The 26,707-nt window shown below is 42.4% G+C and overlaps 1 protein-coding gene across 1 annotated transcript in view; it reads left to right on the top strand.

Moving 5' to 3' along the window:
- Positions 1-26,707, top strand: part of gpr158b (G protein-coupled receptor 158b) — a 55,699-nt gene that overhangs the window by 25,057 nt on the left and 3,935 nt on the right. Inside the window, exons 4-12 of the mRNA XM_070974850.1 lie at positions 1,943-2,154; positions 3,291-3,359; positions 9,573-9,682; positions 11,484-11,722; positions 17,731-17,869; positions 22,353-22,458; positions 24,160-24,306; positions 24,994-25,237; positions 26,067-26,623. Coding sequence (XP_070830951.1) covers positions 1,943-2,154; positions 3,291-3,359; positions 9,573-9,682; positions 11,484-11,722; positions 17,731-17,869; positions 22,353-22,458; positions 24,160-24,306; positions 24,994-25,237; positions 26,067-26,623 — 1,823 coding nt within the window. The remainder of the gene's footprint in view (positions 1-1,942; positions 2,155-3,290; positions 3,360-9,572; positions 9,683-11,483; positions 11,723-17,730; positions 17,870-22,352; positions 22,459-24,159; positions 24,307-24,993; positions 25,238-26,066; positions 26,624-26,707) is intronic.

The raw sequence follows: 26,707 nt of genomic DNA, 5'->3' as shown, positions 1-26,707 counted from the left end.
CCTGACAGCTGACCCCAAACAGAGAGGTGTAGAATCACCGTGAACATCTCGATGTGTGAGTTGAGAAATGACAGCGTGATGCCGTTTCACTTTCTCCTCCCTCTGTTCTTTCCTTCGGTCCTCTCTCCACTCATCGTGACAATTATTTCACCCTCTGAAGTCGAATCTAAGAACAGGTGTCTGAAAACAGAGCAGTTCTGCCCTTCTGGTAATCACACACATACTGTACTAGACTAATATAAATACATTATTTAGATATGCAGAGATAACACCCTCTGCATATATATGAAAAACAACCACATTTAGAATTATATCCTTGACCAGATAAGTTTTCCAGACTGGTGTTGGCAACAAGCACAACTTGACCATACGTGGGAATGAAGGAGCAGAAGTTAGGGACCATCTCAAAAGTGCATGCAAAATGGGCTGTGGGAGCTTTTAGGATTTCTATCAAGAGCTTTTTCGTTTTTGTATTTTCATTGGGCCTGCATTGCACAACTTTTTTTAAAAAAGATATTAATTATGGCCCAATGCATTCTCACTGGTATTATTCCACTCACCTGTTTGTTACACAGCCTTCATTAAGACTCTTTTATTAAGACCTTGTTGAGGTCCAATGCAAATCATGTTTCATTAATTCTGATTCATGGTTAAAATATGTTATTTTGCTCCCAGCTAAGCTAACCTATAGATCTGTGTGAGAAAAACCCACAACCCACATAAACCGTGCCCACATCTGTTATAAATCTGAGTGCAGATAGAAATACAGATGTTTTTGTTACATAAACGGATACAGATATAGATAGCACGTTGCATCACACTCCTAACTCCGTAGTATCCTAACACTGGTGTCAGGATACTATCCTGACACCAGTGAAACTGTCATTTTGAATGTCAGTGAATGCATTAATTCCATGAAGATAAACAGCTTCTCAGGGATTTACAGCAGCAAAAGATAGTGGGGGGTGGGGGGGGATCATGCGTCCTCTTGTTATCAGGTCACCTCTGTCCTTTCTTTTCTAAACCCCTAAACAGAGTGAGACTAAGTGGGAAAGCAGAACCACTTTGTGTGATCAGTGACTGCATGAATGCTTGATAAATTCATCATCAGTTCCAACCCGACTTGTTCAACTCTCATCCCGGCTCTTCCAGCACATTCTCTTGCAATCATGCACTACTGAAGCACTGTACAACTTTAGCACAGTGTTTGCATACTGTATGAGCTCTGGGACTTACAGAGGAATTACATGCTCATCAAGCATCATTTTCAAGAAGAGCTGCACAGCGTCTGTGTGGTGAGGATTTAAACCCAAGATTGACTCCAAATCCTGCCGCAGCAGACAAGTTGCAGAATGAAGAAATTATATTTTTGGCAGTCATTTCTTTACATGTAATTGATTAAATTCACGTTTCAAAGGCGCTTAGCAGAACACGTCCAGTCACGCTAATGTGAGCACTCTCAAATGAGATAGAAAAAGTAATCTAGGGACAGATTTGATAAACCGCATCCAAGTGTGCCTCATGCTGGTTTAACAACAATTATGCAGGCCGGAGTGATGAAGGGAGCGGTGTCGCAATATTTTATCCTCCTCTCCTTCATTATTCCCTCATCTGCCTAATTAAAGCCTGCATTCTTGTAATCATCACCCCCGAGGCTTTGTGATTTATTGGATTGATGATTTCAACTCCTTCAAATTGATTAACTGAGCATTTAATAAGATGTCAGTGTGCAACAACTAAACGTAAATTAATTACACTGATAATCCATGAAAACACTCCAGTAAATCAGACCTGAGTTCTGACTTGTGATTGGATACGTAATCTTCAAAAGGCTCTTTTTCGTCTGTTAGAAAAGTGCAAATGCTTTAGCTCTGCAGGACCAAACAGCATGTGAATGCTCCTAACATTTAAATGTCTCATGTCCTTACCCTCACGTCCTCAGGTAAGGACCAGGGCTCTAACAGAGACGAGACCTCCGACGTGTCCAATAAGTGCCTGCCATGCCGCGATGGCTGCCCCTACTGCCGAGACGACACGCCCTGCCTGGTACAGGAGGATGGTGCACTGCGGCTCGCTGTGGCCTCCTTCCAGGGTCTGTGCATGGTGCTGGACCTGGCCAGCATGGTGGTGGTCTACCACTTCAGGAGGAACAAGGTGAGGGGGAACTCAGACTCACAGTTCACTGTTGCTCACTTTCGACGCGTGTGCACAGTCTGCACATAGAAACACTGATGTAGAGACAGATAGATAGAGATAGATGTAGGAATATCTAAAGATATATTATAGCTTCTTACTGAGAGTTTATTACTGGTTTGGAGGAACTTCATGCTTGGAACTAGAATTTCCAGAATTATAAAGCTGTTTGATTAAAACAAACAACAATAAGTGAAGGGATGGATTTAACAGTCAGTAACTTAGAGGAGCAATTCTGATAAATAAACATTAATTTGCTGTATATATGCATATATTCACACTGCATGCATTTTACAGGGAGCACCTCCATGAAGTGAAATGGAAAACAATCCATCTATCCTTCATTGTTTTTTCCTAATGAACATCAACATAATAAACATCCAGCACAACGTACCTGAGCTCTTCATTTAAATCCACACAGGTTCGCAGCAAAGCTATGGCATAATATCCACTCTGCTAATAGAATAAAGGGAAATAAATATGAGATCCTCACAGTGTAGGATAATTACAACCATTCCTCAGGCAAAGTTGAGTTGAATTTCTCCCCGTGTGCTATTTATAGACACTTATGCTTCAAATTTTCATACGTTTGTTCAGCTCACAAGAAATGTCCCTGGAGCCCTTTGAATTTACATAAAAAAACATAAGAAATCTTCTAGGAGGTCATGTGGGTAATTAAATCCAACCCGGAAAAGTGCTGTCATCACCTATAGACTTGTTTCGGGGAAGGCAAAACATAAAAAATATACATATATGCACACATATATACACATATATACTGTATATTCCACCGCTCTTTGTATTTGCTTTGACATGATTTTAATATTTGCCTGCAGCGGCAAAAAATCTGGAGCTCTGACTCTTCCCAGTACTCCGTTAAATCAAACCATGAGTCAACCATGGCCCTCCTTCTGAGCATGCACCATGTGCCATATCACAGCAGCATGAATTTTAGGCATCTTGTCAACGTATAACCATGAGAGACCATCATTTCTCAACCTTCCTCAAGTACAGCACCTTCTCACTGTCAGAGATTGATCGATTGATTGATTGATTGATGGAGGGTTTTTCTGCTGTTTCTCTTTCCTCATTAACAGAGCATCCGAACATCTGGTCTCATCCTGCTGGAAGCCATCTTGTCTGGGGCGTTACTGCTCTACTTCCCGGTAAGTCTACGTTCTGATATTAAATGGCACCCACAATTTGCTTGTCAGCGCACACTCATTGAGCAGCCACTTAGAAATATAACAGATGCCATGACAACCACAATCTGATTTGATTAGTTTCACTGGAGTTGAACCATGATGTTGATTACCTTGCTGAGCGTCGCAGGTGAGCAGCCTGTTGCTGCTAAGCTCCCACTGTGGCTGCTTCTAACTCGCCTGCTGTCAGAAAGTGGCACAATTAACTGCAGTATTATGTTGACACTACTTTTTAAGCAACGGATGCTGGTAGCGCCAAACACAGTGACAAATGCACCGCGTTTCCTGTGCCATCGTCAAAATGAAAGCTTTCACCGGTGCAGTGGATTGAATATGAGGCAGCAGCAGGAGGGATGTTGGGTTTGCATTAACAGCAACAGCTCTGATCTGGCTGTCAGAGAGATGCAACTACAAACAGAAAGGCTGGATTACTTACACGCATTGTTTCCTGTTAATCCCTCCTGCGTGCAAAGGCAGTTTCAATCCAGTGTGGTGGCGGCGGCGGACTCTGCCACTAACAATGAAAACTGCTGCATAGGCAGGCTATTACAGAATGTCAATGCACTGAAGGAAGATAATAAATATAACATCAAAAGTGGGATTTGATTGAATGAAAATCATAAGGACTTAAAAATGAAAGGTGAAGGTGGGGATTTCAATATACATTTACATGAGAAAAACTGCATTTTACCAAGAAAATTAAGCCAGTGCTTCATGTACAGAAGGAATTGCTGTTCCTTATGTGTATAATTGCAGTAAACCCAGCTTCTTCAGTTGCAGCCGGATGCTGTCATAGTAGCTTCTTCTGATCATTGTCCGGACAAAAACAAAGGTTTGCACATCACAGTGTGACTTATTGCGCATGGGCCTTTGCAAGCCTTCCTATTGTCTGTGTGTGTGAGCGGTGGGTGAGCGCCAGCGTGCGTTGTATATGTGTGTATTTCCACTTGTGCACACAGCCCACAGTGCACCTGGAGTGCTGCGTCAGAAGCCCATCTTTAGCAGGGAAACAGATGGAAGAAACCTGAGCGCCATGTATCAGGGAGATCTGATGTAACCAGGGAATTCGCTACTTTCAAATGCTTGCACAGACTGCCAACAGTGAGCCACTACTCTCTTCAAACACAAAGCCCAGTGGCTGGATGGTAGCCATTTTAAAGAAAAAAAACAAAAAACAGAATCTGTTGAGAAGGAGCTTCAGAGCTCTGGGCTGACTCTTGGGATGAAGGTTTTGATCTTTTTCTGAAGTTACTCGATTGTTACCGTAAGGAACGTATTTACATCGGCACAGACAGCCTGGTGGTTTTGTTGCAGCAGATAAAGGGCCCGAGGTTTGCGTAGTTTTGTCCTTATGCGACCACGCTTTTTATATTTCTGCTGTGATGCTCAAAATGGATTTGATTTTGCACCCATCCATCTACCCTCTCCCCCATTCACCCCAAGGATAACTCAAGTACCAATAATAGCTCTCCAAAAATATCCCACTGCTGTCTTATGTTCACACACTTGGATACACTCAACGGTCTCTTCCTCCCATTGCTTTGCTCTTTCTCTTTTTCCTGCATTTCTTAGCACCTCACCTGCATGTCTCTACCTTTTCCCTGCCCCCCCGTCCCTCATGATTTCCTCTCCTTACCCCTCTGCATGCTGTCTCTCCGTCTCACCTTTGTGTCTGCCTGCTCTCCTGCAGTCCTACGTTTGTTGCTGCTGCTGCTGTTTCTTTGTTGCTGCCACCACAAGCCTCCTCAGCTAAGCTTAGTGCAGCTGCTCTGGTGCTCAATGCATTTTTAAACAGTCCATCAAGTTCTAGCACAACTTGTTTTAAAAATACATCTGCTGATTAATTGATGGAGGAGGCATGGGAGGTTGGATGCAAACCAAGACGGCCACATTCTCTTCTGGGCGATATGGAAATGTTGCTTTTTCTTACTGTGTAGTCCCCTGGAGACTTTGTAGTCCACATGGGTAGCACCGCAGAAAGGGTGTGACACTGTTTACATCTGCCTATCTGTGCATGTTTGTTTGTGTGCATGTGTGTGCGTGGAGGCAGGATGGAGGATGGATGATGAGAGTGCTTAAGGATCTTTAAAACTTCTTATTTTCCTGTGATTGTGCGCGTGTGCATTTGTGCGTGGATTTGCATCTCTACATTTATGTATGGGGGTGTAAGAAACAGCGTGGCCTACTTTTACCTCTTATTGTGGAGGTGATTTATTGTTTCTGTCCAGAGAGCTGGAAGGCTGGATGTTTGCTCAGGAGGCAAAGAGATGAAGGTGCCAGGCGGGATGCTAATCCTGAGCACAGGTTAGCATCAGAGTGAGACACACAGAGGCAGGAAGGAGAGACACTGAAAGAGGCAGAGGATGCAGGAGCGAGTGCCTGCTGAAATGTTGCACTCGTAAGGGTTTCTTTGTGTATTTGTCTGCTCCATTTCTTTGGTTCTCATTTTGATTTCTAAGTTTGTTTTTAAAACAGACAAAGCTTAAAGCGGCTCTGATCAATATTTGTATATTAACAATTGCTCAAACGACTACAAAATCAATGCATTCAGGTTTAAAAGAATAGCTCAACATTTTAGGAAATATACTTATTCACCTTCTTTCGGAGCATGGGATGAGAGGAGTGATACCGGTCCTGGAGCAGGGGCCACGACCTGGTTAGCCTAGCTTAGCATCCTTGAAAAAAAGGGTAAAACACTGACAAATAAAAATGCTAATTTGTGGGTTAAGCACTTTTTCTTGACAATCAGTCTGTCACCTTAAAGCTCTCTGCAGCATCTCAGGCCACAGTGCAGGTTGCCAGATACAGCCGGTATTGTTCCCATGACGGTGCTAAGCATAGCAACCTCACACATGACAATCCTCTGGAAGCTGCACACGGTCATGGTGCCCAGTTGTTGTGAGCCAAGAAATGACACGGACATGCTCTGACTCACAGGAAGTAGGCTGTTGGTACGAGGATGCCATTAGCCACCTGTTTCAGCTCTCCCTCTGCTCTCTGAGTGTTCCCGTTCAAAGCCCCCGTTATGTCCGTGCATGAATGACAATGTGTATGTCACATGTTAATTACTGAGCTTTAAAGGTGTTGGTAGGCATATTTTTATACTTTGGACACAGTCAGCTAGCTGTTTCTGCCTGCTTATCATCTTCAGCCTCACGATCACTCTCTGGTTTGAGCTCCACACTTAATGCACAGACATGAAACTGATATCAGTCTTGTTTGAGAGAAAGCCAGTTGCCATATTTCCCAAAATGTTTGTCTATTCATTGAAATGAGGAAAAAGTCATTTTTTAAAGGTCGTCTCCCACAAAATCACTGTAATTTTGAAAAATTGTCTTAATATATGGAGGGATTCATTATTGGCAGTAATTTCTTTTCAAAATTGATACATAAAATGAAACCTCGTTTTAATGCATAATTTGTCAGATCCTGAGCAGCAACAGCGACTCACAGTCGGCAGTGGAGCATTAAAAAAGGACAGCTATAATTCCTGTTCTTGGGTATAAAATGGACTTGGCTCCCTGCTCTCTTATGACCAGCATACCAATGACAGACTTTAACGCTGCGAGGTTTTGATGAGGATTGTGGATGGAGGGAAACTGTTGCTGCTGCGCTCCGTGCTTTGACTGTGCGTCACATTCTTAATCAGGAAGTTAGAGAAATGTCTGGATACCAGAGCTGAACTGAGAGTGGACAGACTGAAGGCTGAGAATAGGGACGTTACGACAGTTTAACTGTGCACTGAGACATGTTTTGGTAGAATGGGTGAAATGATCTTGCCCGTTTTAAGACTGCATAAATCGCCTTTATACAATCATGTGTTCACAAAGTGGTGAACCTCCCTCCATCCCTGCTTGTGAATGCAAATTCAGAATAAAGATATATTTACAAAAATCTATTGAGCTTATGAGGTCAAACATGAAATATATTGTCTTTGTACTGTTTTCAGTTGAGTGTGTGTCACGAAGGATTAGCAAATGATCACATTGCGTTTTATTTGTGCTTTACAGAGAGTCCCAACTTCTTTGGAATTGAGGTTTTACAACAAACAATACAAATGTGCGATGATAAAAAAAGAATCAAGCTGTAGATTAGCTCACTGCTCATGCTGCTGTGACATTACTTCAACACACCTACGCTGCGTGTGTCATCTTGAGACTCTCTTTTACCTGTAGCTTGCTGAAAAGTGTTGTCAGATTTTAGATTTGTTCCTTTTCATCATGGTGTCATTGTACTGTGCTTTTTACTCTGCCTTTCTGTTGGAGGTAACATGGAGCATAAACAATTATTCGTATTCACAATTAGACATGAGTTTCCCTTTTCTTTCACAGGCAGCCTGCTGCCGCCTCGGGCTGGCTGGTTGTTCAGTAGCGTTTCCCACAGATGGTCTAGTTCTATTCTGAGGAAAAGAGGTTACAGGTGCCGTTGTTACTTAAGCTTAATTACCCTGGATAGCTGCTCTCTCTCGAATGCCAAGGCATCGTAGGAGCTGGGATAAATCACTGGCTGTACTCCTCGGGGATGCATTTATACTGCATCTGTGATCCATCCATCCATTAACTATACCCACATATCCTGTTCAGTGTTGTGAGGTGCTGGAGGCTGACGCAGCTACACCCTGGGCAGGTCTATTTAACGTGTTTATATGGACTTCATAGATGGATGATCTATTCAGATAACAGGGTGAAAGCTTCAGTGTAGGTGAAGTCTCTTGGGTAGAAAGGTAAGTGGAATATGATCACATGTAATACAACAGGAAACTGGTCGATCACATCTCGGCGAAGGCAACCATACTTGGAAATGGAAGAAATCTGATTGTGTCAGTCTGGAGCGCTAGTTTGAATATTATTTGGGTCCAGCACTTGAAGAGCTGAATCACCTGGACTCAGATCAGGTCATCTCCAAATATTTTCCCTCTCAGTTAGGTCACTTTTTCATTTGTTTCTACTGTTATGTGAGGCAGTCTGAAGCTTCCCTCCAGAAAAGTCATTTTTACCTCATCTTTTGTGTAAAATAATATAAAACTGAGATGTGTAAGCATAGGAAAGTAATGTAAACTCAGCACTCTCGGGTGGGAGGACACAAGGCTGATCTCATCTCTAGTGTCTTCAAGTATTTATTGTCAGAGAGTAGAGGCCAAATCTTCTATATCATGTCTTTGTTGTAAGGCCTACCAGTGAAACACCTACATGATGATGCTGTTCACTTGCACTCAGTTGAAGCACCTTGAAGTGCTGTCAAATTTGTTTGGGAGCTGGTATAAAAGTGCTCAACATGGAGGGAAGAATGTGCGAAAAGATTGCATATTTGGGTTATTATAGTCCACATTTATCAGATGACAAGCAAGGCTTTCAGCAGCCTGTCATGATCAAGGTTAAAACTCAAGTTTCTGTGTATGCTCTGTGCGAATTAATGCAGAGCACATTTAAACAGCCAGACGAGGCTGACTCAGGAAGGAGCCGTGCTTTAACACCGCGGAGGGTGTGCGTGCAGCAGGTGAGTGAAGCTGGGTTTCTTTGCTTCAGTGGAAATGCGCGCAGAGTGCACCGGCTCCTCAGAGCACAGCGTGGAACTGCTTCGCTCGGGTCACTGGAGATTTGACATGTGGCGCCCCCGCTGAGATGCACACTAATGAAATGAAGCACAGCTGTAATAGAAATGCAAATGGAGGCTCAGATCTGTACGGGTGTGAGTGTGAGTGTTGTGTGTGTTGTCTCTGTCGCAGCCTCCTCTTTAACAGCAATAGGTGTGAATAAACCTCACACCGAGCAGAAAATGATGAGCCACTGGCTAACTCTCTGCGTCCTTGCAAATCCCACAAAAAAGACATGACAAGAGATTAAAAAAAAAAGGCAGCTACACACACAGAAACATGTGCACATGTCCAGGCACTGTTGACACAATCAACATGATCAAAATCAGATGAAGTCACTCGCACATGAAAAGCTCCAAAGCTAAATATCACAAGTGAGATAGGAACAAACTCTCTCATCTAAGGTGTGCTAGCAGCTGACATATGAGCAACATAAAGCTGTCAGAGCTCTGCCTCCAGCTCCGGTTCTCACTTCATTTTCATTTCTTACCTTCTGTGTGAATGTGACAGGAGTGGAAGTGCGTGATTCACTGCCTGCACAAAAAGTTAGAACACTGCACTAACGCTGCTGCACCACTCCACAGGTGATGATCCTGTACTTCCATCCCAGCGTGTTTCGCTGTATCCTCCTGAGGTGGGTTCGCCTCCTGGGCTTCGCCATCATGTACGGCACCGTCATCCTCAAGCTGTACAGGTACTGTAAGCTGAAAGTGAAAGCACTGCAGTCCAAAGACTAGTAATCATCATGTGAGTGAGATGTGACATTTCCTCTATGTTTTATCTCAGGTTATGAATTATTTCTGTCTCTAATGTAGAGTACTAAAGTGAAGATGACACTAAAAATAGGCAAGCCTCTCCTGTCCTCTCCTCTTGTCCTATCTCCTCGCCTCATTTTGTCTCTACACCTCACCTCTCCTTGCCTCGTTATCTTCTCTTGTCCTCTTCATTCCTCTTGTCCTCTCCTCTCCGGCTTATTCACTCTTCCTGTCTCCTTGCCGCTCCTCTTCTATCTCCTCTCCTCTCCTCTTCCCCGTTCTGTCCTTATTTTGTCTCTTATCCTCTCCTCTCCTTGTCTCTTATCTCCTCTCCATCCTCTCCACTCCTTCTATCTCTTCATCTTGTCTCTTTACCTTTTCTCTCCCTCACCTCCTCTCCTTTCCTCATCTCACTTTGTCTCCAATCCTGCTCCACTCCTCTCATCTCCTTCGTTCTCCTCTCTTTGTCTCCTTTCCTCTCTTCCTATCTCCTCTCCTCTCCTCTCCTCTCCTCTCCTCTCCTCTCCTCTCCTCTCCTCTCCTCTCCTCTCCTCTCCTTGTATTATCTTGTCTCCTCACCTCATACTCTCTTACCTCCTCTCCTCTCTTCCCTTTCCTCTCCTCTCTTCAACTGCCGCTGCGTCCTAGTTTCCTCGCATCCTTTCTCCTCCTGGTCTCCCATCCTCTGCTGGTATTAACTTGCCCTGTGAGTTAGCCTTTCTCAGTTTCAGTAATTCAGCTCCCTCTCAGTCTGCGCACTTGTGAACACACACACACACACACACACACACACACACACACACACGCAGTCTTGCCAATAACTACATTTGAATTTCACATCAGGTCCAGAATATCTGCGTCTGCCTGCTGAAGTATCTATTCAGACACGCACACTCACGCTCGCTTCCTGCTCTTCAGCTCTGAGCGAGTGTTGCCGAGATGGGAGAAGGGGGTCAAAGGCCAGCCAGAGTGTTCCCTTGGCAAAATTACCAATTAGATTTTCTTCCGAGCTCGCTGGGTGTGAAGCGTGCCCCAGGGGCCAAGCTCTTACAGCCCGGTCCTGCTGAATATATCAGAGATAAGACAGATTTGTCACAGTGTGGCTGGGAGAGAGCAGATGAGTACAGTGCACAGATGATAGTAAACAGAGGATTGACTGTTTGTATGGATGGAAGGTAATATTTATATAACTACATGCTATCTTTGTCAGCATATAGCTCTCTCTAACCAGCATCAGATCACCTCGAAATTATAGCTGATGTGTTACATCTTAATTCCCTTTACAGAGGCGGTATTGTCCTGTGTGCATACAGTGAAGATAGTAAATGCTGAGCAAGTTAGACATAAACAGCCTCTGCATGCAGCGGTATAATATACTGGCTCCAATCACATTTGTTCAACCACCTACAGGCTAAAATTGAAAAACTGACAGCCATGAGAAAATTGCAAGTTCTTAAATTTCTCTTTGAATTGTAAAAAAACCCCCAAAATCTTTATTTCTCCCTTCAGCTCCAGAGATATTACAACATGTATTAAACTGAAATGCTTACCTAACATGAATGAACTGAAAAAACAGCGTCTTTATTTTCCCTGCTCCTTTTAATTTAAGTGGGCATGTTAATAAGAGCAACAGCTGCGGGCATTAGCTGTCCACCGCAGAGAGAAAATCTTTTATTCACTGACATCGCTCGTCATGATTCCGCCCAGCAGCCTCCTCCGCCTCTCTGCTCCTTCTCCCAGGGTGTTAAAGGTGTTCCTGTCCCGCACGGCCCAGAGGACGCCTTACATGACCAGCTGGCGCGTCCTGAGGCTGCTGGCGGTGATTCTGCTGGTGGTGCTCTGGTTCCTGGTGGCCTGGACTTCCGCCGTGTGCCAGAACCCCGAGCTGAGCCGGGCCCTGATCGCAGCAGGACTCACCCCAGAGGGGCTGCAGTTCAGCATGTGTCTGCTGGACCGATGGGACTACATGATGGCTGTCGGTAAGTGTGTGTGCTTTCAGTGTGTTGTGACGTTTCTACAGGAAGTGAGGAAATTTTGCTTTTACTTACCACTGAAGTGTAAGGAGCTTTTGGGCTTATAGCTTGGCTGTGGGCTGCTTGGATGAGGCTAAAGATTAAGTTTAGTACAGAGAAGAGCGGGCAGGGTGAAGTGGAAAAACTGGTACCACAAGGGATTGAGAATTTTTGGTCGTGTTGGTAAATGTTCCAGCACAGTTTTTCCAAACTTTTATTTGACTCTGCATCAAATATTCTGTAGATACGCATTCCTAAAAACTGCTTCAAATGCTGCTATCTGGTATTCTGTGAGAGAGATTGTCATTAAAGAGCAATTTAAAGGTACCCTGTGGAGTTTCGAGCATGTGGGTGATACGCTACACATTCCTGCCGTTGGTTTCAGACTATTATGCTCTGCATGTGGTGGTAACATGAAGAAGAGGAGTGCTAGCAATACAATACATGATTGAAAATGCTTTCAAAATACCCCTGCAAAGTGCTTTACAAGGAATGAAATGCAATCAACGTTTGTTAGACAGAAATACACACTATGTGTACTGATACACCCCAAGGTACACTTTGCTTCACTGCAGCAAGGTGAGACATTAAAGGTCAGCAAAAAGTAGACTTTCAGGGGTTGTGAAGTTTCTCTTTAAGCTCTTTCACTAACTCTTCTTAAAGGGCACACATCATCGCCTTCAGTATTAAGTTGTTTTGATGTGCCACAGTTTGCCTGAAGTTCTTTCAATGTACTTTGAACTATTTTCTTAAGGTAGATGACATGAAATTACAGAGAAATATAGAAAGTACATTTGATGGCTATTTCTGAGAATATGTGTTTGCCAGCCTTTTTTACTGGGACTGGTGGCAACTCTAAAGGTAAGTTTGTAAGGAGTAATGACAGCATGCTGGCTTAACTGTGAGTGGTTTAAAGTCCAGCATGGTCAAGGGGTAAACAGGCTGCTACGCTTGAATGGTACAGTATGGTAGAAACTTATGGACACAGCGAGGCAAAAAAGACACTCTGCGACCTCACAGAATTGAGTTTTCAATAGTGTAGCTGCACCACATCTGCTTCATCTATTGTGGTCAGTGCAGTCCTCTTTACAGAAGCCGATGGTACGACAGCGAACGGATTGCACACAAATCGAGGGGACTATTTGAAGTCATTAAACTGCATCTTGAAATTTCCAGCGTGCTTTGAGCACAATACATCCATTGTTGTTCAAGTGACAAATGATGTCAGACAGAAGTAAACAGATAAGGGCAGGAGCATCTCGGTCTTGTAGAAATGTGATAAATGTCTCTGCCTCGACAGGATTCTTGTTGGAGATGAATAGGGCCACCCCTTTAAGCAAGGCGTAAAATGCTCCAGAGCATGCCACCTGCTTGCCAGAAGCCATTATTGTGCTGTAATAGGTCTGTTTATTGAGCACACAGCCCTCCAGGCAGCATTTTGGAAAACCTCTGCTCTTAAATGGATGCAGTTATGAATTCTGATGATAGCGTCCATTGTTTGATTCACCTTTCCTTAATGGGCTCGCTCACAAACAGATGAATGAATGATGCTCTGCGTTAAGTTAACAGTGGCGTGTTCTGATAAACAAGATGGAGTGCTCCTCATTTATTTTTACAGCCCGTGACCACAAGCATGTGTCCCAGGGACTTTCTGAAGGATAACATCGTTTCCATTTAATAATCTATCACAGAAGAAAATGCTCTTATGTATTATGAAACATGATAAAACATATGAAAGCAAATCTAAACACAGTAGCAGACTACTCACCTTAATCTATCAGCCACCAAGATAGTCGGCTGATCTCACTTGATGTCACCTCTTACGATAAATGAATCTTGAATGGAGACCTGAAAATTCATATCAACAAAAAGAATGACTATGGACAGCTTTGAACTCACCCAAATTATAAATGAAGCCACTCGTCAACATGGTAGCATGAAAGTTAAAAAGAGGTCGGCTGACTGAATCTCCCCTCGGTTTAACAATAACAGTGTTCAGAGATTGAGAGAAGTTGTCGAGCAGCTGAAAGAAAATGGAGGAAAACTGGGCTCACAGTTCACTGCAATATATACAAAGAAGCCATGACAGTCTATAACAAAGAAATGTGTGTGGAAAGAAAGGATTACTTTTCCAAGATTATTACAAAGAATGCTGAAAACTCAAGAACGTTATTCTCCACTATTGACTAGCTGCTGTTCTCTGTGTCAAACTGTGAAGAACTTACATCTTTCTTTCAGACAGAATAACCTCAGAGCCGGCATTGCTGTTGATGAAAACACAGATGACCTCAACAAACCCTGTAAAAAAATGGGATTCACATGTATTACATTAACTGAGCTCCACAAGACTGTCACTGAGTCTAACTCCTCCACCTCATGTATTGACCCTGTACCTTCAGCATTTTTAAAGCTTATGCCTTCAAAACAGCTGTTATAAAACCTTAGTAAAGACATCTAACATAGATTCAACGTAGCTAGCAATGCTCTCACTAGCTACATGCTGATATCCAACGCTCCATTCATCAGCGAGATACTGGAACGGATAGTTTCAGTGCAAATTAACTCCTTTCTTAAAGATAATAACATCCCGGAGGCATTTCAGTCAGGCTTTAGAACATACCTCACCACTAAAACTGCTCTCAGTAAAATAATCAGTTACTAGATTCTGATTAAAATAAGGTCCCAGTTCTTGCCCTCTTAGACTGACCATGATATCTTAATCAATCGTGTTGAAAAGCTGGTTGGTCTTTCTGACTGTGTGTTAAACTGGTTGAAAACAAACATCAAATTGAGAAAGTTTTACATCGGTCTTGCAGATCATCTGTTTTGGGGTTGCATAAGGTACCTGTCTTGGTCCATTATTGTTCTCATTATACATGCTGCCACTTGACATCACTTGACTTGTCAAAACTGTCCCCTCCTGCTATTTCAGCTCAACTCAGATTTCAAACTTACCACCTTAGAGGATCAACAGTTTTCAAATGTCCCAAATTGTACATTAGCAGTGGAATGAGCAATTGTAGCTGTAATATAATAAACACTTTTCTACATCGTCCCTGCATAAGCGAATGGGGCACAGCCATAATATTCAATTGCTGGCCACTAGTTGCATGTGAAGTGGAAACAGACACATGACTGGAGCCCTTTGCATGTGGTAAAACTCACAGTTATGGTCCACGGCACACACAAAAGGCATTTTCTTTACGACAGACATTGCAAGAAAAGGATCAAATAAAATATAAAGATAGGCCAAGAAAGAATAAAACACCCCCCTTTTCTGACCCGTGACCAGTGAATAGAACATACAAACCCCCCCAACCCCACCTTCCTCTTCTGACCCATCTCCAAGGACAGTCATTTTTGTACAATCCCTAAAATGACCTGAATTTCTAACATTGTCAATCTAACAAGCAAAAAGAGGTGAGGTGTGGTGTTGCATGTGCTAGTCCTCAAGTATCCTGTGAGTACCCAGATGGCTGTGTGTGTGCTCTGCAGCACCATAATGACCGATTCTTAAAGCGAAAGGCAGTGACAGGCACCTCACTGGAGCCAGTCTGACAGCAGGGGAGGCTAATCCTGTTTGGAAAGGAGGGAAGGATGGATCGCTGAGAGATGCTTGGTCTGCCCCTGAGAACTGATAGACAGACACAGAGTGAGACACAGAAGCGGCAGGGAAAAGTGGAGTGAAACCTGTGAAGTATGAAGCTTGTAGGAATGTGGGCAGCGGTGCGGAGAGACTTTTCCACCAGCTGGGGAGGGGGAGAACTTGAGAGGAAGAGGAGGGAGCTGGTGAGGAGAGGACACCTAAGGACACTCTGGAGACAGGACAGCATCTTCAGAGGAACAAACACAGCACCTGAAATGGAATGAGGCCCGTAGAGCAGCGCTATCCCTCCGTTTGTGTTCGTGAATCTGTGCGTCGGTGTGTATTTGTGTGTGCGTTCAAGACAAGACAGGAAATGAGGGATCCCCGCTGTTCGCTCTGACAGCCAGGGAGAACACACTGGTGCGCTGAGGCTACACTGAAGGACAGGAAGCACCCTGCCAAGCTGCTTTGGAGGATTCTAACACTGCAAGCGGCGGCGGCGACGCGTGCTTGTGAAAATTGAACTAATTGCTTTTCTGTGTTTTCACTTGTTTTGTCATAGTGCTGACAAGGGAACACACGTCTTCCAAGAAACGAATAAATCATCCTATTTTGTGTTGAAATGCAGAGCAAAACGGTGCTAATGCAAAGCAGTATTGATAATGTCAACAATAAGCAGTTAATTTGAATCCTCAATTAATCTGCGTGAGTTGCAATTGTTATGCTTTTCCTCTTGCGTGTAGCGTTCAGTGCATCCCAATTCTGAGGCTAAGTACCATGTAATTAGTGATGATTTATAGACTAGGCCTATTTATGAATATTAATGGCCTGTAATCACTGTAAAGACTTTATGGACTCATAAAGCACAGTCCTTGGCACACTTCTTGGTGCTCTTTTGCTGTATGCAAACAGATCAACAAGCTTGTCTAAAAGCAGATCACAGGAAGACCTCAGACTTGGTGATACATTTTGTAATTTTAGATGCACAAACTGAAAATATTATTCATTTGAAAACATATTGTTTTCCCCTAGCAGTAGAATAAGCATCATCCCTTTGTTCTGCACCAGAGAGCAGCAAATATAAGATCTATTAGATTGCTTCAAGACATGATTTCATACCTCCAAAATGCAGTAACCCGAAAGGAATCCTATTCATCACATTCCAAAAATTAATATTGATCGATTGCAACGGATGCTCTTTAAAATTTCATTACATTGTCAATTTAGGCAATAATGAGCAATCTGTGCACATCCATACAGCATATTCTGATGTGTTTTGATGAGTGTGAAGACAGCCAGCTCTTTAAATACATCTTCCCTTTGATTTGCAGTCGTGCTGTGTGTCCTTGGTGAGATTACACGATAGCAGGAATGTGTCAACACACTGTCGAGGAAGCAGCTGCCGCACTTTGGGAGGAAGCACTGCAAAACACAGGGAATTCTTGTTAAGTTAGGAACTGCTAAATTTGAAACCGCGTTAATGCCGTCAACACTGTCAGCGTCGGGTGTCAAAGCAGGGTTGAGGATCCGCTTCTTTGTGTCCTGAGTCACTGAACAGCGCTGCTTTGATTTTACATGCAAATAAAACACCAAGACTGAATCAATGCTCAGATGCTTCAACATTTTGAAAAATGCATTTTGGATGGATGAGAAGGTCGATATCATATCACTCGTGTCTGTGTGTTTAGTGAGGAGCTGGGAGGTAATTAACCTGTCAGCATAAAGACTGGAAACAGGGGGAAGCACCTTAAAAGCCTGTTATTTAACATGTTGTGTCTCATTTGTACACAAACAGAAAAATAAAACAATAATTTAGTAAGTTACAGTTGGGTTACCGGGTGTGGTACTGCTGTGCCTGCAGCCTCCATTTTTGGCTAGCTGGGAGGATGGATTGAGCATCCTAAACCCACAACTTTTCATTTTTACATTCCTGTTTGTGTATGAATTAAACAGAGGACATCCAACTTTTTAATGAGTGGCCTTTAGAGGTGTTCATGGGCATATTCTTTGGCTTTGGAGAGGGCCAGGCTAGCTGTTTGCCCCTGCTTCCTGTCTTTATGTTAGGCAGAGATAATCACTCTAGCTTGGTGTTTGACTCAGAGAAATGAGAGTGCTATTGATCTTCTCATCTCACTCAGCAATTGAGTGTATTTCCCAAAATGATGAACTATTACTTTAAAACTTTTTGAGTACTTTGTTCTCTTAAAAGATACAAACATTTCCAGCCTCAAGGGAGGCATTTAAAAAGTCCAGCTTAAGGAGTATGCAAAGACTCACGTAAAGACACTAAACCTGCTTATATAAGTCATAAAATGAAGACAATGACGTCTTTAAGCTTCTAACCCTCCTCGTGTCTCTTTTGTATTGTTTTTCTTCTTTTGTTTCCCAGCGGAGTTCCTGTTCCTGCTGTGGGGCGTGTACCTCTGCTACGCTGTCCGCACCGTCCCCTCGGCCTTCCACGAGCCTCGCTACATGGCTGTGGCCATCTACAATGAGCTCCTCATATCAGCCATCTTCCACATCATCAGGTGGGCAAGGCAAATGGGGTGGAATAGGCTGTCAGCGAGAGAAAGAGACGTTTGCTCAACAGCGAATGACATTTTGTCTTTTTGTATGTTGACTGGAAGAGAGAGAGGAAGAAAAAGGGAAGTTAAACAGAAGGGGATATACTGTAAAAGCGACATGAGACAAGACCTCAGAACAATGGCGTATCTTACTTCTCTTAAACATCTCTGTGACAGTAATGAAGAAATGGCATGAACAGTGGCAAAAGGCTTCGACGACTTCAGCCCCTCTTGCAGCGCAAGCTGTTGTGTAATCATAATCATACAGATATTTGCTTGTTAGAGGGGGCATAACAAGTGCTGAACATGTCAGATGAAAGGCAGAGTTCACCCGCCCCCTTCATCAGGGAAATGAACGGTGTCAGCAGAGCGCCTGTGTGAGCCACTTGAGAGGAGGTGAATAAAAATGTCTTCCCCAGGCAGAGACACAGCATAGAGCTACTGTGCCAGAGCCCAAAATAAACTGTGTGTGCCCTGTAACTGTCTGTCTGTCTGTCTGTCTGTCTGTCTGTCTGTCTGTCTGTCTGTCTGTCTGTCTGTCTGTCACTTCCACAGAGGTAGAAAGTTACATAATGTACTCAGTTAAACATCGTTGTTGTATTTTAAATGTTGGATAATCATCATTATATGTAGAAGCTAAATGTTACCCAAACCTTGGCGTGACACTGACCCGTTTCCATAGTGCTGTCTTAAAAGAGGCACTCATCAAAATGTTAGATTATCTAATATTAACAATGGATTGAATAACTATGTGTACTGTGAAAGGGGTTGTTCATAGGTGAACTTATTATCACCCACAGTACCATAAAGCCTTCTTTTAGCATTTCTTAGGTCATTGTTTGGTGTTATGGCTAGCTGAGCAGTTCAGTTAGCTCAGGAGTTGGTGGAGACCAAAGCGGACCTTAAAGGAGTAGCCTTAATATTGGACTTGACATCCATCAGGATGGAAACACAACTCTAAATGAACGCTAATGTTGCTTTATGTCTACTGGACATGTAATTAGGCGGCTGTTAGCAAAGATATTAGATGTATCAACTTAAAAAATGTGATTATATGTCAATGTTGTGTTCTCAACTTGTTCAGTGGGCAAAAAATATTAGTCATCAGTTGTCAATGTCCATTTTTTGTTTTTATTCCCCTTGTGTCACTTCTTGCACAATGCAGCAACAACCTTTGGCTGCAAAGTTTTACAAGGCTAGCCTAAGCTAGACGTCTGAACATTTTCTGGTTTGGATGCATTCATTTTACCAAACATTTGAAGACAACATGTGTTGAATGTTTTTTTAGCTTGCAGAGACACTTAATTAGGAAGTGTAATAGATTTCTTTTTATAAATCTTTCGATATATGTGCATCTTGCAATTTTGTCAGTAACACAGTTGAAGATAGTGTGTGTTTGGAAAAAGAAAAATTCCTCTTTGTTTAGAATCAAAACCATGTGGGAGTTTTGGAAAAATCCATTAGCCTTCTGCCCCACTCGTAATTGATATTGTCAATGCTTGAATCATCTGTTTTGTACTGCAAAATCAGATTTCAGTTGATATATTCTGACTCACAACAAAGGATCTTATGTGTCTCGTAGGAGCTTATTTACAGACAAGCTGTCTGTTCATGTGCTTGTGTCTGAACATGGGTTTTGACTATCTGAGGTGGAAAACCAGAGCGGTGTAAAGGAATAGTGGAAGTAGTAACACTCACATTTTTACAAGACTCCTAAAGCCAAGACTACTTTGTCAGTTCAATTGCAGAGGGAATAAAACTGGTCAGGTGGTTTTTATAGTGAGCCTGCAGAGCCTGGGGCAAAAAATTCCATTTGTCACACTTTCTCAGATAAAACTGTAGGTGATTGAATATTCTTTCATTTAGGTTGAGGTATATTGTGCTCAGTTGGACAAAAAGGAAAAGATCACATTCTTTTAATCTGTTGAGAAACTGAGAAGTCGAATGGGTACACCTTCATCAGTGGTGTGAAACTGTTATAAATCAAGCTGTTCTCACTTCCTGGGGAATAAAACACAGTGGGTTGTTTTTTTTGTTTTTTTTGGTGAGCTGACAGAGTCAGTCTGCTGCTGCCACCCAGAGATAAGACTGGACTTGTGTGTGTGTGTTTGGTGGGTTGAGGTTGATGAAAACACGCACACAAACTATGCTTTTGGATATCTAATGTAAATTATGAATGTGAATTGGGAGTGTTGACAAAGGGCCGACGGCGTCTGAGCCACCTTGGTGGACCTCTAACACGCGAAGCAACACTCTAGGTCTCTCTCTCTGTCTTTCTCTCTCTCTCTCTCTCACACACACACACACACACACACACACACACACACACACACACACACACACACACACACAAGTTGGTGTGCAGTTGGTGCTGCACAGAAGAAAGAAGACACAATTCTCAGTCTGATACTGTGTAACAACTGCATTCTTTTAATTGTCATGGTGTTAGGTTTTGATTGGTTGTGGAAAATTGGTGCCAACATGCAGCCACTTGTTGGAGCCCATTTAGGCTTTTGTGTGGTTATAATATTCGTGATTACCTGAGCGTGAATACAATACAAACTATTTCATCCATTCAAATCACAGAACTATGACATGAAGTGTTGAAAGGAAGCCACAAGCTACCGAAACCACTGCTGTGAGCTTTGACATAGATTCTGCACATGGCTGGATGGAGTCAGTTGTGACAGAAATAGGACACAATTCCTTTGTGAAAAATTACTTGATTTGGTGTCTTGCTGATGGTGGAGAAAACAGTGTCTCTGCTGTGGGCTTTGAACTTTTTTATATGTAGCACTTTTTAAACTTTTACAGCAACGTGACAAGTAGCCATGCAGTATGAAAATAAAGATAACAGCAACAGATTTAAAAAAAGGGGCACAGACTTTGTGCTCGACCTGCCAGACGATTTCAGTCAGCTAGACTGATGTCGGGTAAACAAACTGCAAATAAGCAGGAGCCTGACCATGCCAAGCTTTAAAATAGCAGCAGTAAAATCAGCTTTAAAAGCAGCCAGTGAAGGGCAACAAGGATTTGCAAAATCACATTAGTCTACATTCAACATAAAGTCTGCATCTGGGTGTAAGCAGTTGTCAAGGCTGCCCTGTGGAGATGCACAATCAATGTTGTGCATCTGTGTCATACTTCCACCTTACAGGGTCCAGGCAGCAGTCTGGGTACACACATGCCATTGACACAGCCAAGAGACCAGATGTTTGTAGTAAAGACAGAGGACAAGAGCCAAATATGAGAAATCTTAGCAGGTTTTATGGACTCACAATACATATGACATGCTACCATTCTCAGCCATTTGAACAGTCATTTCAAATCTTGAGACCAGCTGGGAAAATGTTGCACATAAAGCTGACAACATACTGTATGAGCTGTCAGCATCTCACTGTAACCAAGACGCTAAATGCTGATGCCAGATATTTCTTAGGAGACGGTCAAGCTGACATTAATGAGCCAAACCCTAAAGGGTTCCTCCAGGTGATTCAGTTTACAGCCACTGAATGCCACGCAGACAGACAGACAGACAGACAGACAGACAGACAGACAGACAGACAGACAGACAGACAGACAGGCAGGCAGGCAGGCAGGCAGGCAGGCAGGCAGGCAGGCAGGCAGGCAGACTGACAGACAGGCAGGCAGGCAGACAGACTGACAGACAGACAGACAGACAGGCAGGCAGGCAGGCAGGCAGGCAGGCAGGCAGGCAGGCAGGCAGGCAGGCAGGCAGGCTGTGGATAAGGAATTACATTAACATTTTCGTATCAATGAAGCAGCAGAAAATAACAGAAAACTAGACCATGCTAGGAGGAGCTCTGTGAGGCTGGAATTAGACACAGTGGTGCTTATTAAGCTCAATGCTAACATCATTATACTTATATGGTCATAACTGCAGCACTAACATGCTGATGTTTAGCAAATACAGTGTTTACTAGGTTCAGCATTTAACTTTAGCATGTTAGCATGTCAACATTTACTAATTAGCATGAAACATAATGTAAAAAACATATGTTAATGTCTTGGTTGCAGGCATGGTTAAAAAATATGTCTGGCAGCTACCATTCAAGTGTGTCTTGCTTTAACACAAAATAACTGCACTACCCTCAAAACCAGGTTTAGGTAAACAGATCTGTCATAACCTTTGCAAACTGCCTCTGAAAAGGAAGCAACTGGTTTCAATATGCTGCTGCTTTTCCCCTCAGTTTGGTTTTTATGCCTCTGTTCACAGTTTTTGAAGCAGAGTGCCTCGAGGTTGTAGTGCATTTCATTCTGCTCTTCTCATCCTGGAAATCACTAAAGGCTGCTTTTAATGTGTGTGTTTGTTTGTGTGTGTAGTCCACAGACATACCAAGTAGTCACTTCCACTGGATTTCAAATATTAGCTTTGATAAAGTCCTGGTGAGTGAACAGATTCTCTCCGGTTGGTGTTTCTCTGCAGGTTCTCTCTGGTGCCGGGGCTGCACCCTGACTGGATGCTCATGTTGTTCTTTGCTCACACTCATCTGACCGTGACTGTCACTCTGGGCCTGCTGCTCGTTCCAAAGGTGACACTTCATACCTGTTCCTCATGAACCGTGTCAGTTATTGCTTTGCTTGGATGTCAGTGGTTAAATGTAGATTCACTCAAGAACTGTATTGTACTTTTCTCTCCACTAGATTTATTTGACAGACATTACAAATAAAAATTCTACCTAAGAAAACGTTTTGTAGTTCCACCAAAGAGAGATTTTCCCTTTAAACTTCTCACATGGTTTCATTTGAAGAAATGTTTGAGGCCCAAATAGTTAAAATGCAAATACAAAGATTAGACAAAAGTACAAAAGACAAAAATGAGTGCAAATTTGTAATATTTAGAGGGCAACAGAGGTTATTGTAGTGCACTCGCGTACATGCAAATTGATTTATTGACCATAACATAGATTTTAATTTACTATTTATCTGATAAATTCTCTACAAAATATAACGTATGTAACTTGTAATATAATTTCTGTGCTCAAAATGTGTAATTGCTTGCTCAGAATTGAGTCCCAGAGAGTTCAGGTGTTTACACTACTTGACTGGGAAAATCTACTTTTCTTTCTTATATGAATGACACAGCACTCCATTAATCATCTTAAGTTCATTTGACATGAGCTGTCTGGAACACACACATAGACACGGGTGCAAACAGGCACATTTGCTACCATTACCTTAGACTCATTGAAACTGCATTAGCGGTTATTGTAATTTACCTAAGCTCTCCCCCGAGTGTCTTTATGTGCAATCTCTCAAGTCTGATGGAAAACATTTAATTCTCCTGCTGTGTGAGAAATACAATACACCATCAGCACTCTCTGTTCTTTCATTCTTTCTTAATTAGGCACCTCAGAAGTGCAAGTCAGTTGAGCACACAGGCATAATTAAGTACAGTGGGAGAATGTTAATCCACGCAACGTCTGCTCCTGAATATGGGATAAATATTTGGTCTATCTTTGTTCCCAGATTTGTTATTTACACAAAAAAGAAAAGAAAAAGAAAAAGTCAAATCCAACAGATCATCACAGATCAATCTCTCTTTTTAGTTTAATGTGTTATTGTAATAATTGTAGAAGCAGTAATGCACCCTTATCCCACCTGGTTTCTGTGCATACTGCACACGTTTGAATCCTAAATAATTAATTGTAAAAAAAAAATTGCAAGCTAAACTCAACAGGGTAATGTATATTTGTATGTATTAACACACCTTTTAACTCTGATTTCAGATCCCTTAAAAAAATAAATAAATAAAATTCTTTGCTCCAAAAGTCAACTTACAGAAATCAGCTTGAGCAAAAAACTTAACTTGAAATTGAAGCTAAAGATTAATGTAGTGGTGAAAACTGAATGCAACAATCAATAATAGATTAAATAAATAACAGAGGAAAAGCACAAATGTCCTCTAGAGTGTGTTTTTCTGTAGCCAGTTCATATTTTCTTTTTGGCAGAAAAGAGTCATTTAAGTTAAACAAAGTCGATTGTGGGCAAGAAGCTGAGAGTTGAGAGTAACTCTTTCATGAAATAAAATCTCTATCAGTAAATATTTTGTTCCAGCCCACCTCAAATGACCCCTTTAGCCAACATATTTGTATGACAAATCTAATCAGAGGCAGCCTATAGACCAGAGTAATATTGTTAGAGAAGCTCCATTTATAATTTTTCATCTTCCTCTCACCCTTCCAGCTGGCTCATTTAGGCCATTCTTTAACCTTGCTCTCCATCTGCCTTAGTTCCTGTCCAAAGGGACACAGGCCAGGGATGATATTGCCACTGAGGCCTATGAGGAGGAGCTTGACATGGGAAGATCTGGCTCTTACCTCAACAACAGCATTACTTCGGCCTGGAGTGAGCACAGCTTGGACCCTGAGGATATACGGGTAAAGCAGCATTCAGAATGATGGCAAAATCTGGTTAAATTTAAAGATGTATGCTTTACTCCTGTTATTCACTGAAGATAGAACTAATAGATTATGTCACACACAAGACAGATCTTTTTAGCCCTTAACAATACTTACTATAGGATCTATTGTGAACTGCAGACTGCAATACAAAAGCAGACACTTTTGTCCAGAGCATGATGTTCAGCTCTTGCTCTTTATTCAAACCCTGCAGAAGCAAGAGGTGGATATTATACAAAATTGGGATTTCTTTTGATAAATGTGATGTAAGTAAGTGCAAGCAAGAGTTGTTAAGATAAGATCAACTTTATTAATCCCACGCTGGGGAAATTAGATTGTTACAGCCAGCAAAGATTCAAGATATATATATATACACACACACACACACACACAGTTGGTGCTGCACAGAAGAAAAAAGACACAATTCTGTCTGATACTGTGTAACAACTGCATTCTTTTAATTGTCATGGTGTCAGGTTTTGATTGGTTGTGGAAAATTGGTGCTAACATGCAGCCACTTGTTGCTTGCCACTTGTATATATATATATACACACACACACACACACACACACACACACACACACACACACACACACATTGTTACAGCCAGCAAAGATTCAAAGATTTAAGATATATATATATATATATATCTATATCCTTTTTTAGGATGAATTGAAGAAGTTGTATGCCCAGTTGGAAGTCTACAAACGTAAGAAGATGCTCGCCAACAACCCTCACCTCCAAAAGAAGCGCAATTCCAAGAAAGGTCTGGGCCGCTCACTGATGAAACGGATAACAGAGATCCCAGAGACCATGCACATACACCGGCAGTGCAGCCGTGAGGACGGAAGCGAACACGGCAGCAACCGCAGCACCTTGAGGAGAAACCCATTTGAACCGAGTCACCATGGTAAGATCATGGTTCCCCCCATTTCATCTGGTCAGGGCGAAAGAAGCAGCCTGGAAATTAAGATAATTTATTGCTGAGTTTCACCCTTGAATTGACCTATACATGTGATTGAGTTGTAAGATGAGTTAAGGCCTGCAGGTTTTTCTTTGCAAACTGTCTGCATAACTATTTTCAAAATCTGTTAATATTGCTTCTTTTCAAACACATGACCAACTATTGTGACTGATTTTGTCTGTAATTTCTTTCTCTTCCAACAAACCACATAATGGAGAGGCAAGCTGTGCTAATGGTTTTTGCAATATGAATGTTCAGTTGAAAAGATTAAGAAAAAGAAACCAGCTCTGAAGAGCTGCAGTTATACCTCACAAACGAAGACCTTTTTAAAGCAGACAAGCTGTTGTCATTGGAGGAAAGACGCAGGTGGTACTAATAGGATGGCACAGTTTTATACAAATGCCCAATAAACCATGACAGACACTGTGCCAGCATGAACCATATCAAGATCCTGAAAATGATGCAGCTAAATGGAACTGTGTTTAACATAGTTTGTTAGTTTGCTAACACTTGCTAATTAGCACTTATCATGGTTGTTGATGAGAATGATTTTGAAGGTCATAAATGAAAGTATTGGACAAAGTAAAATTTAGACCTTAGTGTCCCAGAATGCATCAAAAACTCATGATAATCCAATATTTGTTTGGAGTTTGGAGAAAAGAGGAAGAATGACGACATTGCCATCCTTTAAGCAACTCTGCTAGTGTGTCTGAAAGTAACCCATCAATAAACCTATGCACTGTAACCCCATTTCATTGTTTTAATCTAACCTCAGGCAAACCTCGGGATGACTCCCTGAAGAACAAAGTCATGGGCTTGAAGAAGTCACTCAGCTATGACCACGTTTGTGACCAGGACGAGGAAACTGGAAGCCAAACTGGCTCAACTGCAGGAGACAAAATGACTCCTGTTGGAGGTGGTGGGGAAGGATCCCTTCTGGGTTCCCTGATTGGCCGGAAACATACTAAGAAGCAGCTGGAACCAGCAGCAGCGCCACCGAGGCTGGAACCAGCTGAATCCACTGAGTCTGTTCCACTGTTCTGGAAATCAGCCAGTGCTCACAATTTAACGCACGAGAAGAAACCTGTCCACCTGCGGACCTCCATCATGCAGAAGTCTCTGAGCGTGATTGCGAGTGCCAAGGAGAAGATGCCAGGGCTGACCAACAAGACACAAAGCGTGGAGGACGCCAGTAAGAAGGGTCTGAAGGGACAGGAGGAGAGGATGCTGTCTGAGGTGGATGAGACACCTGAGCATTACCCCAAGATGATCATCAGCCAGTCAGTGGAGTACTCCAAGACGCCAATGAAGATGGGCATCATGAAACAACAGGTAGTTTTTACATATTTTTATCCCAAACCCAAACTAGTTGCTGCATTAACATGTCATTAAAGTCAAGTGTTGAAATGTTAGTCA

This window comes from Chaetodon trifascialis, chromosome 11 (assembly GCF_039877785.1).
Source record: "Chaetodon trifascialis isolate fChaTrf1 chromosome 11, fChaTrf1.hap1, whole genome shotgun sequence".
NCBI classification, from domain to species: Eukaryota; Metazoa; Chordata; class Actinopteri; order Chaetodontiformes; family Chaetodontidae; genus Chaetodon; species Chaetodon trifascialis.
This window is presented reverse-complemented; position numbering and strand designations above follow the sequence as displayed.